This window comes from Gossypium hirsutum, chromosome D05 (assembly GCF_007990345.1).
Source record: "Gossypium hirsutum isolate 1008001.06 chromosome D05, Gossypium_hirsutum_v2.1, whole genome shotgun sequence".
Classification (NCBI taxonomy): Eukaryota; Viridiplantae; Streptophyta; class Magnoliopsida; order Malvales; family Malvaceae; genus Gossypium; species Gossypium hirsutum.
In genome coordinates, this window is record NC_053441.1 from 56,264,630 (window position 1) to 56,280,598 (window position 15,969).

The 15,969-nt window shown below is 31.4% G+C and overlaps 1 protein-coding gene across 2 annotated transcripts; it reads left to right on the forward strand.

Annotated features, from left to right (window-relative positions):
* Positions 1-10,748: 10,748 nt before the first annotated feature.
* Positions 10,749-14,301, forward strand: LOC107897260 (uncharacterized). 2 transcript variants are annotated; one of them, XM_016822641.2, is made up of 7 exons: positions 10,749-11,132; positions 11,411-11,479; positions 11,565-11,732; positions 11,891-12,061; positions 12,262-12,471; positions 12,974-13,080; positions 13,302-14,301. In XM_016822641.2, exons 1-7 carry the CDS (start codon positions 11,048-11,050, stop codon positions 13,947-13,949), a joined length of 1,458 nt encoding a protein of 485 aa, XP_016678130.2. In that variant the 5' UTR covers positions 10,749-11,047; the 3' UTR covers positions 13,950-14,301. The 2 variants fall into 2 exon arrangements, with proteins under 2 accessions (XP_016678130.2, XP_016678132.2); XM_016822643.2 differs by having other exon boundaries at positions 10,793-11,132; positions 12,992-13,080.
* The last annotated feature ends 1,668 nt before the right edge of the window (positions 14,302-15,969 follow it).

Consider the following 15,969-nt stretch of genomic DNA (forward strand, 5'->3'; position numbering starts at 1 on the left):
TTCATCACATAATCATTTAGTTCCCTTGAATTCATTTGCATTCATTAAACTTACATTTCATAAGATTATGAACAATTATCCATTTGAATACATGCCTTGCCATTTAACTTTTCTTACCCGTTAAACCATCTAGAATTATATTGGATACTTGGGAATACTCACACATGGTGTGCCTTTCCATATAACCGTAACCTTTTCTTTTCAATAGTGTTCACACAAGCTGTGAAATGGGTCTGCTCACACGAGCTATAGATCGAAATGTTAGCTACACGATGTTGTTCACACGAGTTGTGGAGAATCCGCAATAAGTGCAAAATCTCATCCATTGGTAGGATATTCAAGACCAGCACCCGAAACATGAAATCCCTAATGACATGTCATTCGTATCCTAAGAATTTTTAAGGTTTAAATGGGATTATCTATTTGTCACTTACTCAGAACGTTGATCTATTTATAAATTCAAGTCAGTTTTTAACTAATATAATATAACAGATAATCAACCGAACTATCATTAATAAGATTATAATTCATACGAACTTATCTCAATAACTATAGTCACAAAGGTAGAGTTGGAAACTAATCTAAAGCTTTTATCTTTCCTCGATTTAAATCCAACTGTGGTTTATCTTGATCTAAATAGAAATTTCATTCAATTAAATCATACCAACAACTAAATATCATAAATTCTAGCTTATAACCCATATCATTGTAAAATTTAAAAATTACCCCTAATGTTTTAATCTTTTTATAGTTTAGTCCTTAATCCCCAAACTTGAAATTCAACCATTTTTAATAGAAACCCATATTAGCTGATTTTTCCTTATACCTATATCAACGCTCATTTTTCCTAATTTTAAAAAATATATATGAAATTTACCATTGAAACGAATAAATCTCTAAACCCTAAATTCACTAAAAATCATTTAACAAAACATGTTCATTTGACAACTAAATTTAATTATCTATCAATTAACTTCAAAAACACATCAAATTCATTCATGGTTTATCCCTAAACTTTTAACAGTTTTGCAAATTAACCCCTGTGCTAAGTAGATTAAGCTAAAATGAGCTCAATAACATAAAAATCAATAAAAAAACGAGCATCAAATATGTACCATGCACAAGAACTAAGCTTTGGTCGAAGCTTTAGATGGATAGAAATGGAGAATTGATTTTGAAACATCCAAATGAAGATGATGATGATTTTAACTTCATTACTTTTATGTTTATTTACTAATTTACCATCTTACCCTTATTATTAATTAAAAATTTCAATTAAACCTTGTCCATAACTATCCACTAACATATTATATGATATATTCACCCGCTAAGCCCATTGAATCATCTTGTTAAAGCTATTTAACCCACTTAACTAATAGAACTCGACTTTTGCATCATTTTTAATTTAATCTCTTTTTTTACCTAATTAACCATTTAAACTTAAAAATTTATTCGCACAAATTTAATATTACCTTAAGTTAACTATCTAGACATTAATTAAATATTAAAATATTTACTCTTTCGTTAGAATCGTGATCCTGAAATCAGTATTTCTGACACCACTAAAAATGGATTGTTACATTATTTGTATGGTTAGAAGTGTTACATTTACACGGATCACAAGAGTTTCAAGTATCTTCTTTTCCTAAAAAATTTGAACTTGAGATAGTGAAGATGGATTGAGTTGCTTAAGGGTTACGACTGTGTTATTAAGTATCATCTCGGAAAAGGCAATGTTGTGGTAGATGCTCTATGTCGGAGATCAATGACTGATTTACGGGCGATGTTTGGTAGATTGAGTTTAGTTGATAATGGCAGCTTACTAGCAGAGTTGCAAATGAAACCCACATTGGTCAATGAAGTCAAGAAAAAATAACCTTTGGATGTTTCATTACTAAACAAGTTAAGGAATGACCAACGATAGACTTTGTATTTAATTTTGATGATGGTCTATACATTTGAAGGATATTCTATGTGTCAGATGATAAGGAACTGAGACATGCTATACTTCAGGAAGTGCATAGTAACTTTTATGCTATACATCTTGGAGGGAATAAGATGTATCAAGATCTAAATGAACTATACTGGCGGCCTAATTTATGGCTAAGTATCTGATGTGCCGGCAGGTGAAAGTTGAACACCAATTTTCTTTTGGTCTACTGCAGGTGATTAAGATTCCCTAGTAAAAGTGGATAGATTAACTAAGTTAACTCATTTCTTATCGGTTTGTTTGGATTATTCACTATAAAAGCTAGCTAAGTTGTATATTTCTGAGATTGTGAGACTATATGGGGTGTCTGTTTCGATTATTTCTAATAATGGTCCTTATTTTACGTCATTGTTATGAAAGAAACTACATGAGGCACTAAGTACTAGACTAGATTTCAATATAGTTTTCCATCCTCAGACAAATGGTCATTTGGAATGAGTAATTCAAATTTGGAGAATATATTGAGGAGTTGTATTATTGACTTCTGAGATGGTTGGAAGGAGAACTTGTCTTTGGCTGAGTTTTCATATAATAACAATTTCCAGTTGAGCATACTGATGGTACCATATGAGGCATTATATGGCCATAAATGTCAAACACCACTGTGTTGGACTGTGTTGGGTGAAAGGAAAGTTTTGGGTCCTAGGTTGGTTTAAGAGACTGAGGGAAAAGTTAAACTGATTCAGAACACACTAAAAACAGCTTCAAATAGGCAGAAATTGTATGCGAATCTAAGGAGAAAAGACATAGAGTACAATATGAGTGATCAAGTTTTTCTAAAAATATCACTGTGGAAGAAAGTACTAAGATTTGGGTGGAAAGGTAAGTTGAGCTCGAGGTTCATTGGGCCTTATAGGATTCTTAAGAGGATTGGGCCAGTAGCATATTAGTTGGAGTTACCTTCTAAGCTAAACTATATCCATGATGTGTTTCACATCTCCAGGCTACGGAAATACTGATCTAATCTTTTACATGTGGTTCTAATTAAGGAGGTTGAGGTGAGACCGGATTTGTCATATAAGGAGGAACTCATATAGACTCTGGATTGAGAGGAAAAAGTTTTGAGAAAGAAACATATTCCATTGGTTAAGGTATTGTGGTGGAATAATTGTACTGAAGAGGCTACATGAGAGCTGGAAGATGCAATGTGGCGACAGTATCCTCATTTTTTTAGACCAATTAAATTTCAATGATGGAATTCTTTAAGGCGAGAGAGTTGTCACACCCCGAAATGTGGGTTAAATTTGTAATTGTAGGAATTATTTTAATTTTCTATCTGAACATGTAATTAGGCTTCTATTTGGGCTTGATCTATCAAAATGTTGTAAACCAAATTGATACCTACGTAAGTATTGATACCTTTTTTTATGGATATCGATAACTTCATATTTTCTAGTAGGAGAAACCTTAAAGTGCCAAAAACCCTAAGTATATAAGCTTAGTTTTTCTAAGTTAGGCGTTCTTTTTCATTTTCCTTTACTTTGTAAAATCTCTATTTCTCTCCTCTTTTCACTCTTTTCTTCCCCTTGCGCCTTCCCTTCTCTTTTCTCTTCTCTTCTCTTTTTTTCTCCCTCTTTTCTCTTATTTTCTTCCTCTTTCTCTTCCTCTTCCTCTTCCTACATTTTCTCCCTTGTTGTCATCGTATCCCCTACCACTGTAGGCTACTAATTTCCTCCTCTGTTGAATCACATTTCATTCATTCGGGTTACATTAGCATTTGAATCTGTCAACGATAATTTCCATTCTATTTGTTGTAGATCAAAAGTGAGATCTCTTTTAATGGTTAAGACTCTGTTCTTTGATTTGCAACTAAGTTAAGTGTTGTTCTTTTCTGTTTTGTTAATCAATTTCTTTTAAATCCATCTATTTTCTTTGTCGTTGATTTTTAACATGGGTATGTTATGTGTGTTTTTCGTTTGAAGCACTAGATTTAGGCGAATCGGGTTGGAATTAAACCAAAGTAGTGTTGCACGGGTATGTGGGTAAAGGTGTGTCTTAACTGTGTTATGTCGTGTGTATATGGGTTTGGTTGATTGAATATGTATTCATTTTTATCTTATGGTTGTTGTAATTATTTATTAACGTTAGTGTAATACCCTAACAGTTTCAAATGCAACAAGTAGCAAGAGATCTAAAAAAGGTTACATCATTTCTAAAGAATCTAAAAAATCGTGAGTGTTATTTGATTGAAAACTCAACTGTGTGTTGTAAGTATGATTGTTCTTTGCTGCCAATTTTCTAAATTGTAATGTTGATTATATGTGTGTCATTAAATCTATGATAAATTTGCATAAATTACTGATGCATGCCTATTGTTACTACTTAACCATCAAACTATTACCTTTTGCATGACAATAGCATGTTAATATTGTTACTGTTGTTATCATTTTCTGATATCAATAGCATGCCACACTGTTGCATTAGAATTTGGGTTTTGAAGGAGGAAGTGTTGGCATTTAATGCCAGATCAGTTTATCAATCAAATTATTATTTTGCTGGTGGTTTATCCGTAACCTACTGATATACTGGCGATTGATCTGCAAAATATTGTTTGGTGTGTAGAGTTGGATGAGTTTTGAGGAACTCTTACTATGGAGTGAAGTAGATGGTTGGGTAGGAAAACTGCACTGTCATTCATGCAGGTTGTATATTTACTAAGATCAGATTGATACTCTAATATGTATTGTATATTGCAAATTTGTGTGTTGTTAATTATTGCTTTATATACTTACTGCTTATATGTTAAGACCACACTGAGCTTCATAGCTCACTATTTAGCTTTTCCCAACTTTTCAGATAACTCATAAGGTTAGGGCTTAGATTCGGCATTCGGAGCATTGTTCATAGATTTTACTTAAAAACTTATTTAAAACTACTTTATAAATACGGTTTGTTTAATGGTTTGGGGCATGGACTCTATTACACTTAAGTTTTAAGGATTTTGCATTATTCATTTTTTATCATTAAACTTGATTTTGGTTATAAAATTTGAGATTAAAGTAAATGTAAATGGGACTTTTCTAACAACTTTTGAATTAAAACAACCTAATGTTTTCCTAAAATGAGTTAAATTGATACATGTTTTGAAATTGAATCGAAACAATTTTTAAAGAAAATGATTTTTACCAAGCCTAATGAAAAGTATCAATACCCAGGCATCTAGTATTGATTCTTGATAATATGAATCGATTTTCAAAGCAAATAGAATGCCAAACCGGTATCGGTACTTATAAAAGTATTGATACCGATTGATCATGTTTTATAAATTTCATTGACAGAATGCTCAGATTGTATCAATACTTACATAAACATCGATACTTTCCTATTTTGTATCGATACCTTTCACGGAGATTTGAAACTCAACCATATAAACCTATTTCATGCTTAAGTTACTAAAAGTCGTTCCCTAAATTATTATATTAGATTATTTGAATTAAAATTAATAATTGTATATTGAAATCATTATGAAATGAGCTTTCTAGTTTTATTCAAAAATTGATTGTTTTACTAGGTTATTTTGGTAGTTAGTGTAATCTTCATGATTCGGCCATAACGTCTGGGTCGAGTTGGGGAGGTTACAATAAATTTAGTACTAATTATGAGTTTATTTAATTTTGCATTTAATTGATCAAATATAGTCTAATGGATGTGATTTAATTCGATTTTTTTGGGTTGCTTTGATGAAAGTTAATTGGTAATATTATTAGTTGTAACAACCTAATACCTAACTCGATCATCGGGTCCTAGTTACAGTGTGTCGCACTCGTTGTCAGAGCAACTACTGTCAAAATACTATAATTGATTCACTAATATATGTACAATCATATAAGAAACATAAGTATATAATGAAATACATTTAATTCCAAGCCTTAATCGTTTTACAAGATTCAGTTATTAAATTGAGCATGAAATAGGGCCAAGTTGCAACAAGTTCAAAAATTTTTGAAACAGGTATTGACACCTTAGTCAGGTACCGATACTCAAATGAGCTTCGATGTTTAAAAATTTCCCATCAAATTTAAAGTATTGATTCTTATCACTAGGTACTGATAATTCTTTATAGAGTATCAATACTCATGCTAGTATCAATATTGTTTTTCTTTTATTTTATTTTATTTTGCAAAATGAATTTTAACAAAGGCAAGTATCGATACTTTTGTAAAGTATCCGTACTTTTAAATAAGTATCAATACTTAAGTCTAGTATCGATATCATTTTGGCATTTTGTTTATTTGAAATACTATTTGAAATTGCTAAGTATCAATACTTTCTCTTTGGTATCGATACTTCAAGAGTTAAGTTCAAAAATATGCATTTGGTACTTATTTCATTCCTAACATTAACAACTATACCAAAGCTTACCTAGCACGTACTCCTTTCCCACATCATACCTATAACCAATCACACTAAAATATTCTCCTAACACATTTAAACAACATCAAGGTAAGTTCAAACATACCTATACAGGAATTTATAACTTTACAAACCAACTCAACCATTTGATCATAAATTTACAATCATCAATTCATTGCCTCTAAGTACCACTCAAATGTCAAAGCAAATATAATTTCGAGTCATGTTTTATGCTCACTTCTAACCTACTAGTATATCTTTCATATATCAGTAACTTATTGACTTACTTTGATTATGCCATTCTATAAACTAAAACTTAACCTACAATGCCATATCCACCACTAGTGTATCACATTATTACTCCAAACACAAATAAAACATGTAACAACTCAACATTAACATATATGTGCACATGCTTCATACCAACTTCATTATAACATTAACATCTATACAAAATTCATCCACTTGCCATTCAAACCTTCAACTTAGTAAAATATTTAAAAGACTCCCCTAGTTACATGCCATTAAATTAACAAGAATTTCACCAACTTTGTAGAGTCTGGGATTTTTGTCAAGATGCTAATGTTGAAGCTCAAGATCGCGAATTTAACCTAACCTACGCACGAAAAACAAAACTGTATGCTGAATATAAACTCAGTGGTATTTCTATAATCGAACATTTAAATATAATATAAATAAATTAAAACATTAAAACAAAATTTCATGTATTGACATTACTAAATAACTATCAAAATATATTATCTCACCATATAAATCATTTCATCTATTCCCAAATAGCTAGTATAAGAATATCATACTTTCATTCAACAAGTTCCGAATTGAACCGATTGGACTATATCATATTTATACAATTTTTCGAGATTATAAATTCGATATACATAATCATTTACCATCTCAATTCATTTTCATGTACCGTTTTACATTTTACATGTTTAATTCAGTATTAACCCGACTCGGACACAAATAGATACATGAATCTAACCAATCACCCCAATTTGACACCTAGTGCCTCATCGGACAAATTTGAAGTAATAAGTTGCAATGTGTCTAGCACTCATTAACGTGTAATCAAAGTAACCCTATACTCTTCCTATCCTATGGCATGCCAACTAAATCTGACTCTGCCCGAACAACTAATAGGGTAACAATTGCTCAAATTCATTTATAAGCCAATTTCTCAATTCAGTGCTTTCATTTCCGTAACTAATTTATCAATTTGTATGTATGCATATCATCATAATTCATCTTAACACAAAGTCAATTTTGCAACTACAACAATATAAAATATTTCAAATCTATTCAATTTAGTCATTATCATAGATAACTAGTCAAATAAAATTGATTCAACTCAATTTATCATTTCCAACTCACCTCATGATCTTACCATGCAAAACAGTTCATAAATGTAGAAATTAAAGTGATTCGGTTTATAGAAATACAAACCATAAGCTCTGAATTATTCATTGATGATTTATTTTTATAAGGTTTGATCCTATTCATGGGGATTCCGTAAATATTCTCATTCCAAAACTAGAAAGTTCGAAACAATTGGGATTTTTTTTAGAGATTGGATGCAGTTACTAATTCTGCAGTTACTAATTCATGATCTAGCATGTACAGAATGAAAACTTCATTCTCGATTCTACGAGAATTTTTATGAAAGCCTTTCATTTACTTCTCTTCGATGGAAGTTTTATTTTCCCAGAATGTATCCTATTTTTTGGCCTAATTCTTCTTCTGACGATTGATTCAACCTCTGATAAAAAAGATACACATTGATTATATTTCATCTCTTCAACAAGTTTAATAATAAGCATTCATTTCCTTTTCGAGGAATCCATATCAACGTTAACAATTGAAGCTTCAAACTTTGAAACACTATCGCCAAAACTTTCTTCTCCTCAATAATGAAGAATTCGACTGCATGTAGATAATGAAGAGAAATGCTTTTCTCTTTCTCTCCACTATGCTTAACATATAATTTGTTTTATTTTTACTATATATATTATAAATTAATTAAACTTTATAACATAATTCCTATACACTGCTAAGTCACCGCCCACTAACATTCCTAAAGTAGTAAAATTTCCACTTTATGCCCTAGATTATTTTCTAATTAAAAATTTTATAGCAATTTAACTTTTACCATTTTACAATTTAGTCTCTATATCTTAAATAATTTTTAATTCCAAAAATATTACCTATCTAAAATTTAATTCACTAGTACAATAACTCTGTAAATATTTAATAATATTTATGGACTCAATTTACAAAAATGAGATCCTGAACCCGCATTTTTTGACACCAGTGACTTTCGAGTAGCTACATTAGTTAACTATGAGTTTTCATAAATTAACTCTAAAACCCAAATTAAACATTAAAAAATTTAATACTATTATCTTCAAGTATCAAAATGTATATTTTTTTTCAAAAATAAGTACCACATTGGACCAAAAAATAACACGGGTGCATAAAAGTAAAAAAAAATCTTAACTTATTCTCTTCTTTTCATAGTCGCTAACTTTTTCAAACTAAATATTTATTTCATCGGTGGTGGCGCCAACCTTTAGGTTAATTTCTGGTTGCGGTTTCTCCAAAAATTTGTTTTCGTAATTTTATTTTATTTTTAATTTCAGCCCACAGTTTTGTGGTTTTTGTCTTGTCCACTCTATGTTCTTTGAAAGCAGAGGTGGTTTTGTTTTTAGCTTCAATTTTTATGTTTTGGCATATATGTGAGATTTGTTAATATAAGGGTGCCGTCAGATCTATTAGCAACTATTCTCAAATGATTTTTTCATGATAGATCACAATGATGGATTTATATTTGACATGATAAGAGGAGTAATATGCCATCTGAGACTTTGCCTTTTATACATCACTGATATGGTGGGTCTCTTAAGGCTTTTGACAATTTTTCCTTGACTGATTGGTGTTCATAGTCAGATTGATTTGGTGATGGTGAGGCTAGAATGCAAATTTTAACAATTTGACTAAGTTTATAAATCTCTTGTTTTTAAATTATTCCAGCATTGTACTTATTGTCAATTCGTCCTTTTTAAAAAAAATACTTTACAGACATGATATTTATACATTAATTTATAGTGATTTAATTTATCATTAATCATAATTAGATATTGTATTAAAGAAATGTAAAACCTTCAACTTTGGAGGAACTGATTTGATCAGATTTGTGAATTTATATACATGTAATACATATGTATATATACAAATATAAATAAAAGTTGGAATCAAACTTTGAGAAAGAGAAAAAAGTAGGAATAAAATGGAGTTGAAAATTGTCCAAAACTTCCATCCCTATCTCCTTTTATTAATTGCCTGCCAGGTTAACCTTTTATTTTTATTTTTAAACCAAAATCAGTAAGACATTTGACATGTTATTAAGGAAATCATTTTTTTTAAAGCCAATCTATTTTAATAGCTATATTAGTATTTCCACATAACATTACAGTGTAATTTTAAAAAATAATATGAAAATAATAATTAATTTATATTTTAAAAAGTATTCAAATAAAATTATAAAAAATAATCAAAGAATATTTATGAAATATATTATATATTTTTAAAATTACCAAATATCATATTGAAAGAGTTTTCTAAAATAAAAGAATAAAATATAATAATATAATCATCAAATTTTAAATAATATTATACAAATCAGTAATTAATTTTACAATTCAAAATTAATATCAAAATATAATTGGGAATTCTTTTTTTAGATAAAACCGTATAAAACGAAAATTAAATATTACATTAATTCCTCAAAGAGTCAAGATAAGCTCCCTTGACCAAGCCACATACTAATTGCGGAGATTCTCCAAACTATTGAATTCTTGGGAAAGTTGTCGCCATACATTTAGTCATATAATCAATAACTGTATTTTGAGACTTAAGAATGTGACGAATAAGGACCTTTCAATTGCAATTTAACAAACAATGAATAGGATGTAATTCCATCGTATTGCTATCAACATCTCCACCAGCTAAAACCATCTCTACTAACAAGCATTATCACATTTTACTTCTCCCTGATAAAATTAGACCCTCTAGTATGGCTCTTGCCTCAATTTTAAAAGTTATGTTTAATAGTGTCGAAAATCCACCTAACTACTTTGCGTTACCATCCCATTGAAAATCCAATTTTAATAAGTAAAATAGATATTCAACCTCATATATATATATATAATAAATCAAGAATTTCTTCTAATTTTGGAAACATTGAATTTTGTAGCAAGTAATATAATATAATACTTAAATAGTACATATTTTATTTGTGAAAAGTATTAATTTTTTTAAAAAAAATATATTAAATTAATTTATACAGAAACTTACTTACAAATATGATATTATGTTATAATTCTGTGACAGAATCCGTTTAATATTAAAATCCAAAAAGCACAGAAATCTTATCTCATTCTCAAATCTGTTCCAACTAGAGAGTGAAATATATATATATATATAAACACTGCAAAGTGCAAACTGAAAAGAGTACAAGAAAATTTTGTTTTGTTTTGTTTTTTTTTTTTACTTTTCCATTTTACTTTATATATCAGTCTTTAAACACCCAAATCTCTCCTTTCTTTCCCCCTTTTTTCTCTCACTTTCTCTCTGTTAGTAGAAAAATAAACTGCTTGGCTGTTTGCTAAGCTTTGGTAGAGAAAAAAAATGAGGGAATCCTATCTCCTTTTCACACTACTACTTGTTTTACTTCCTTCCACCCTGCATTTCCAAGCTCATGCTGCCCCTGCTGGTACCCTTTTCTTTATGATCTTAGATTCTATTCATTGTTTTGGGTAATGGGTATTTTTCAAATTTAGATTTGAATGTTTCTGCTTTCAGTTGGGATGCTACATTTCTTTGCTTTGCTTCTTGTTCTTGTTGGTTTAAGAGCTGTTAGCTTTTAGTGATATACTTTTGATCTATACTTTGCTCAAAATGGGTTTTTCTTTTTGGTTTTTGGTAGTAGACCCTTTTTGGGGGTTTGTATAATAGGTTCTTTTTTAATTAAATGTGATATGATTTACTTAGGACCATTGGTGAAGCACTTGTCTTCTTTACTTAAATGGACCAGGTCTACCACTAAAGCACCCCAATCAGGTAAAAACTATAATTCTCATCTTATGTTTTGCTTCTGTAATTTGTAGTTTTCTTTTCAAATTTGAATGGGTTTTTGTTTTTACAGATGGCAATGTTCTTCAATTTGAGAATGGGTACTTAGTTGAGACTGTAGTTGAAGGCAATGAGATAGGAGTTGTTCCTTACAAAATTCGGGTCTCCGAGGATGGAGAATTATTTGCTGTTGATGAAGTTAATAGTAACATTGTTAAGATTACTCCACCATTGTCTCAATGTATGTGTTTAATCTTTTTGAATGACTCACTCTAGTTTGCTTAAGCTGTTATGGAAAACATCTTACGCTATGGATTTGTTGACTTTGTCCGTTTTCGTTTTTATTAATTTGGTGACATATGCTGCTTTTTCTTGTTTTGGGATTACTGGTTATCGCAGATAGCCGTGGAAGATTGGTTGCCGGGTCATTTCAAGGTTACACGGGGCATGTGGATGGAAAGCCAAGTGACGCTCGTTTCAATCATCCCAAAGGTGTAACCATGGATGATAAAGGGAATGTATATGTTGCTGATACCATGAATCTTGCCATTCGAAAGATAGGAGATGCAGGTATACACGATATATTAGGTTGAATTGTCTTCATAAAATTTGTTACTCTAAAATTTCTTATTAAGCATTGTTGATTGCAAGCCTTGATTGTCAATTTATGATAAGGGGAAAATATAATAGGCTTCATCGAAGATGAGAGGACCCTTTGTAGATTAATTTCTAAAGGGGAAAAAAAAAAGTTGACTTGGGACTATTTGCAGGTGTCACAACGATTGCTGGAGGCAAATCAAATATTGCAGGATATAGGGATGGGCCAAGCGAGGATGCAAAGTTCTCGAATGATTTTGATGTGATATATGTTCGACCGACCTGTTCGTTGTTAGTTATTGATAGAGGAAATGCTGCTCTTCGACAAATCTCACTTAACCAAGATGATTGTGATTATCAGTATAGTTCAGTTTCTCCCACAGGTTGTACTCCTATTTATTTTCTTTTGCAATGGTTTTCGAAATGGAGTATTGGCATAAAGACGAGGAAAGAAGTGTCAGATTAGTTAAGCTTAAATATTTGAGAAATTAGTTTACCACTTGTTAGATATTTGTTATATTTCTCGGGAAAAAGGGATGACCGGATAATAAGCCTACCTCTGAGAATAAAATAATCAAACTTCCTGGATGGTTTCTAGCGAAACTTAAAAATTGTCAAAAAGGGAAACTTTAGGAACATAGTCGCCCAAAATGTAGGCTGTTGACAGTTGCGTTACTCACAATGTCAATTCGGACTTTTTTCATCATTAGCCTTGTGATGATCACATCAGTTTTCGTGATGTTAAGTCTCGCTTTATAATTTTAGAATCACAAGTTTTCAGGATGATAAGAAAACCTTTTAAACGATATGCTATCTCGTTAACTTTTAACATAATGGTAGTACATCTGTAGTCTTGTTAAGTCAAATTACTTGCTGACCTTGTAGGCACTGGCCTTTTAGCAGATATCCTAATGGTTCTTGGTGCTATCTTGGCGGGGTATGCCACATGCTTGCTTCAGCAAGGATTCGGACCTTCTTTCTTCCCGAGAATGGTACAGTTCTTCCTTTTTCGTTTCAACCATGTAAAATAAAATGTTTGTAGGCAAACAGTTGTAGCAATCTCGACAATCCTGTCAGCATCATTGGTTCTCTTTTTCATCTTTTTTGCAAGCAAATACAGTGTTTTGGACAAATAATTTTTGCTTTCATGGCGTTTGACATTGTTTTCATGTGTTTTTGCTGTATAAATCTGATGCATAAAATGTTGCTGCAGCAACCTTCCGATAGAGAATTCAAAGAACAACCAAACAAGGAGAAGTTGACTCCTATTGTTGATAGCACGAAAGAAGTACCTGGGTGGCCATCTTTTGGTCAACTTGTCGCAGATCTTTCTAAGCTTGCACTCGAAGCAATGGGAAGCATATTTCTCTACTTTGTCCCCTCTCGTTTCCAACCAAATAGCTCAAAGAAAGGTCTTACACCAATGAAGGATTCTCTTATAATGCCTGAAGATGAAGTCCCCCCTCCGTTAGTTCAAAGGCAGGCCACTCCAGCACCCATTTCTGAAACCCGGCAGACGCATACGACTAATACAGCTGATAAGTATTCGGAAATGAAGCCTCCGAAGATAAAATCAAGCAGTTTTAGGGATCCTTCTTTGTCTAGCAAGCACCGTTCCTCCAAAAGACAAGAATATGCCGAATTCTACGGGCCTGGTGAGGTTCCTCCTTACACTAGGTCTAAGACACAGAAAGAAAGAACAAGACATCGCCAACGAGATAAAACAGCCGAGGTGGTTTATGGAACAGGTGGGGCAGATCAAAAACCTGTTGAGACAAAGCCAGTAGATTACGATAACTCGAAGTTCGATCATTACAGCATGAGGAGCAAATATGGATCCAGTGATTCATTCCGGTTCTGAACTAAACTGAACAATGTATTCATCTTGCGTATGCATCAACCGTATTTTACTTACGCCAATCTGTAACTGAATCATATATGTATTAGCAGTACTTTGTACCTTAGAGGTCTACTCAGATGAGAATTGCAATTTAGCACTGGTTTTTTGGTCACCGACTGCTGTAACGTACAGAAGGTTCGATATTACCTGCATGTGGCTGACTAGAATGAAGCATTGCGTCGAGTAGCTATGGATTTTGGTAGGGAACTGATCATTTGTTTAAAGCATAGTGGTTAAGAAACTTCATTATTGCAGAGAACTTGATTTAGTGTAAACTAGTTTCTATGTTGTTAATGCAGAAGCAAATTAATCATCTCTCTCTCTCTCTCTCTCTTTGTTTGAATCGATTCCGATCATATAAGTAATCAGTCTTTATTGGTCTCTATAGATTCATATCAACTGAGCGTGACAAGGATACGCTCAAGGATATTATTATTATGGTAAATTATACAATGGTAACTCAATTATGTTCGTGTTTTTATTGTGGTCACTTAATTTTCTTTTAATTTAGAGTGGGTTTAGATGGGTGGTGGGAATGTAGTGTAGTGTGTTTAGTTTATTTTTTATCTTAGGTTAGGGTATCGCTGTAATATTTAATTTCATTGTCATCGCTATTTTTATATTTATCTTAGGTTAGGGTATCGCTGTAATATTTAATTTCATTGTCATCGCTATTTTTATATTAATCGCAGGTAAACACACCAACTATTCAAACCCACCCTTAGACACTAACATTTGTATTTATTCTTGTTTTAGTCACTCATCATTAATTTGATAACGAAATAATGACTTGACTTTTTTTTAACTAGTATAATAACACATTTAGTCCTCAATAGTTACATATTCTATCAATTTGATCTTAATTTTAAAAAAATTCAATAAACTTATCCCTTCACATTTACAAATTTTATCAATTTGATTCTCAAACTTCCTAACTAAAGTAACAACAATAGAAGAAACCAAGAATATCACCATTCTCAAATTGGATGAAATGAGAGGTTCTCTTAGAACTTTTGAACTAAATCTAGAAGAAGGAAGACAAGAAAAATTGAGACCTAAAAAGAACATTGTTTTCAATGTTCAACTTGTTGTTCAAATACGAAAGCAAACTGAGGAGACTATTGATGAAATCAAGAAACAAAATCATATTCTAATGGAACAATGAAGACTCGTATGAAGAGGGAGAATTCTCGGACAATAAAAAATATTATCCGATATTTTGAATGTAAAGGGTGTGACCATGTTCAGTTGAAATGTACCAATAAAAAACAAAAGTCATTAGATGTTACCTCGAGTGATGAGGAAGACGAAAGTGAGGTTTCTAACTCTTACAAGGATACAAGTAATCGTGTAGCATTCATTATGACTGTTCAGACACCTGTTAAGATAAATGTTTAGACGACTGATTAAAATCCTAATGAATCAGATTGTGATATTGACACCCTCGAAAATGCCTACTTCCTAATGATCAAGAAGCTGGAAATTGTATATTAATGAGGTGCACATTTTGAAGGAAGAAAATGAGAAACTCAAAATGAAAATGTAAGAGAAAGATGATATGATTGTTGATCTAAAAAGAGGCTAATAAGATGCTAGACGAAACTATCAAAGAAAGTGATGAAATATTTGATGTGTACAGTAATTTTACTAAATTTATAAGGAAGATTTATAAGTTCAATGCAACTTCTTACGAAAATGGTTGGTAAAGGTTTTTCTGTAGATATGTTCACTACCAACTTATTTATGGATCTCATTGTACATTTTAATAAGTCAATCTTGCTCTGAAATGTTTCACAAATTGTGTAAAGATCATCACTTGTAAATGTGAATCAGTTTTTACATAACCATTGTACAGTGATAAAAGATTCTGGAAACTAGAATGAGTTTTAGTGTCTATTTTCAATATTGTTGATTTTGTTCTGACTTGTAAGTGAGAATGGTAGTGTTAAAAAATTAAGGGAAAACCAATATTGCTTGTGGA

Bases quoted from the DNA above. Each gene is read 5' to 3' on its own strand.
- LOC107897260 (XM_016822641.2), top strand. From the start codon at position 11,048: ATGAGGGAATCCTATCTCCTTTTCACACTACTACTTGTTTTACTTCCT. The intron at 11,733-11,890 runs GTATGTGTTTAA...TGGTTATCGCAG, and splicing joins TACTCCACCATTGTCTCAAT to ATAGCCGTGGAAGATTGGTT. The intron at 12,472-12,973 runs GTTGTACTCCTA...CTGACCTTGTAG, and splicing joins TAGTTCAGTTTCTCCCACAG to GCACTGGCCTTTTAGCAGAT.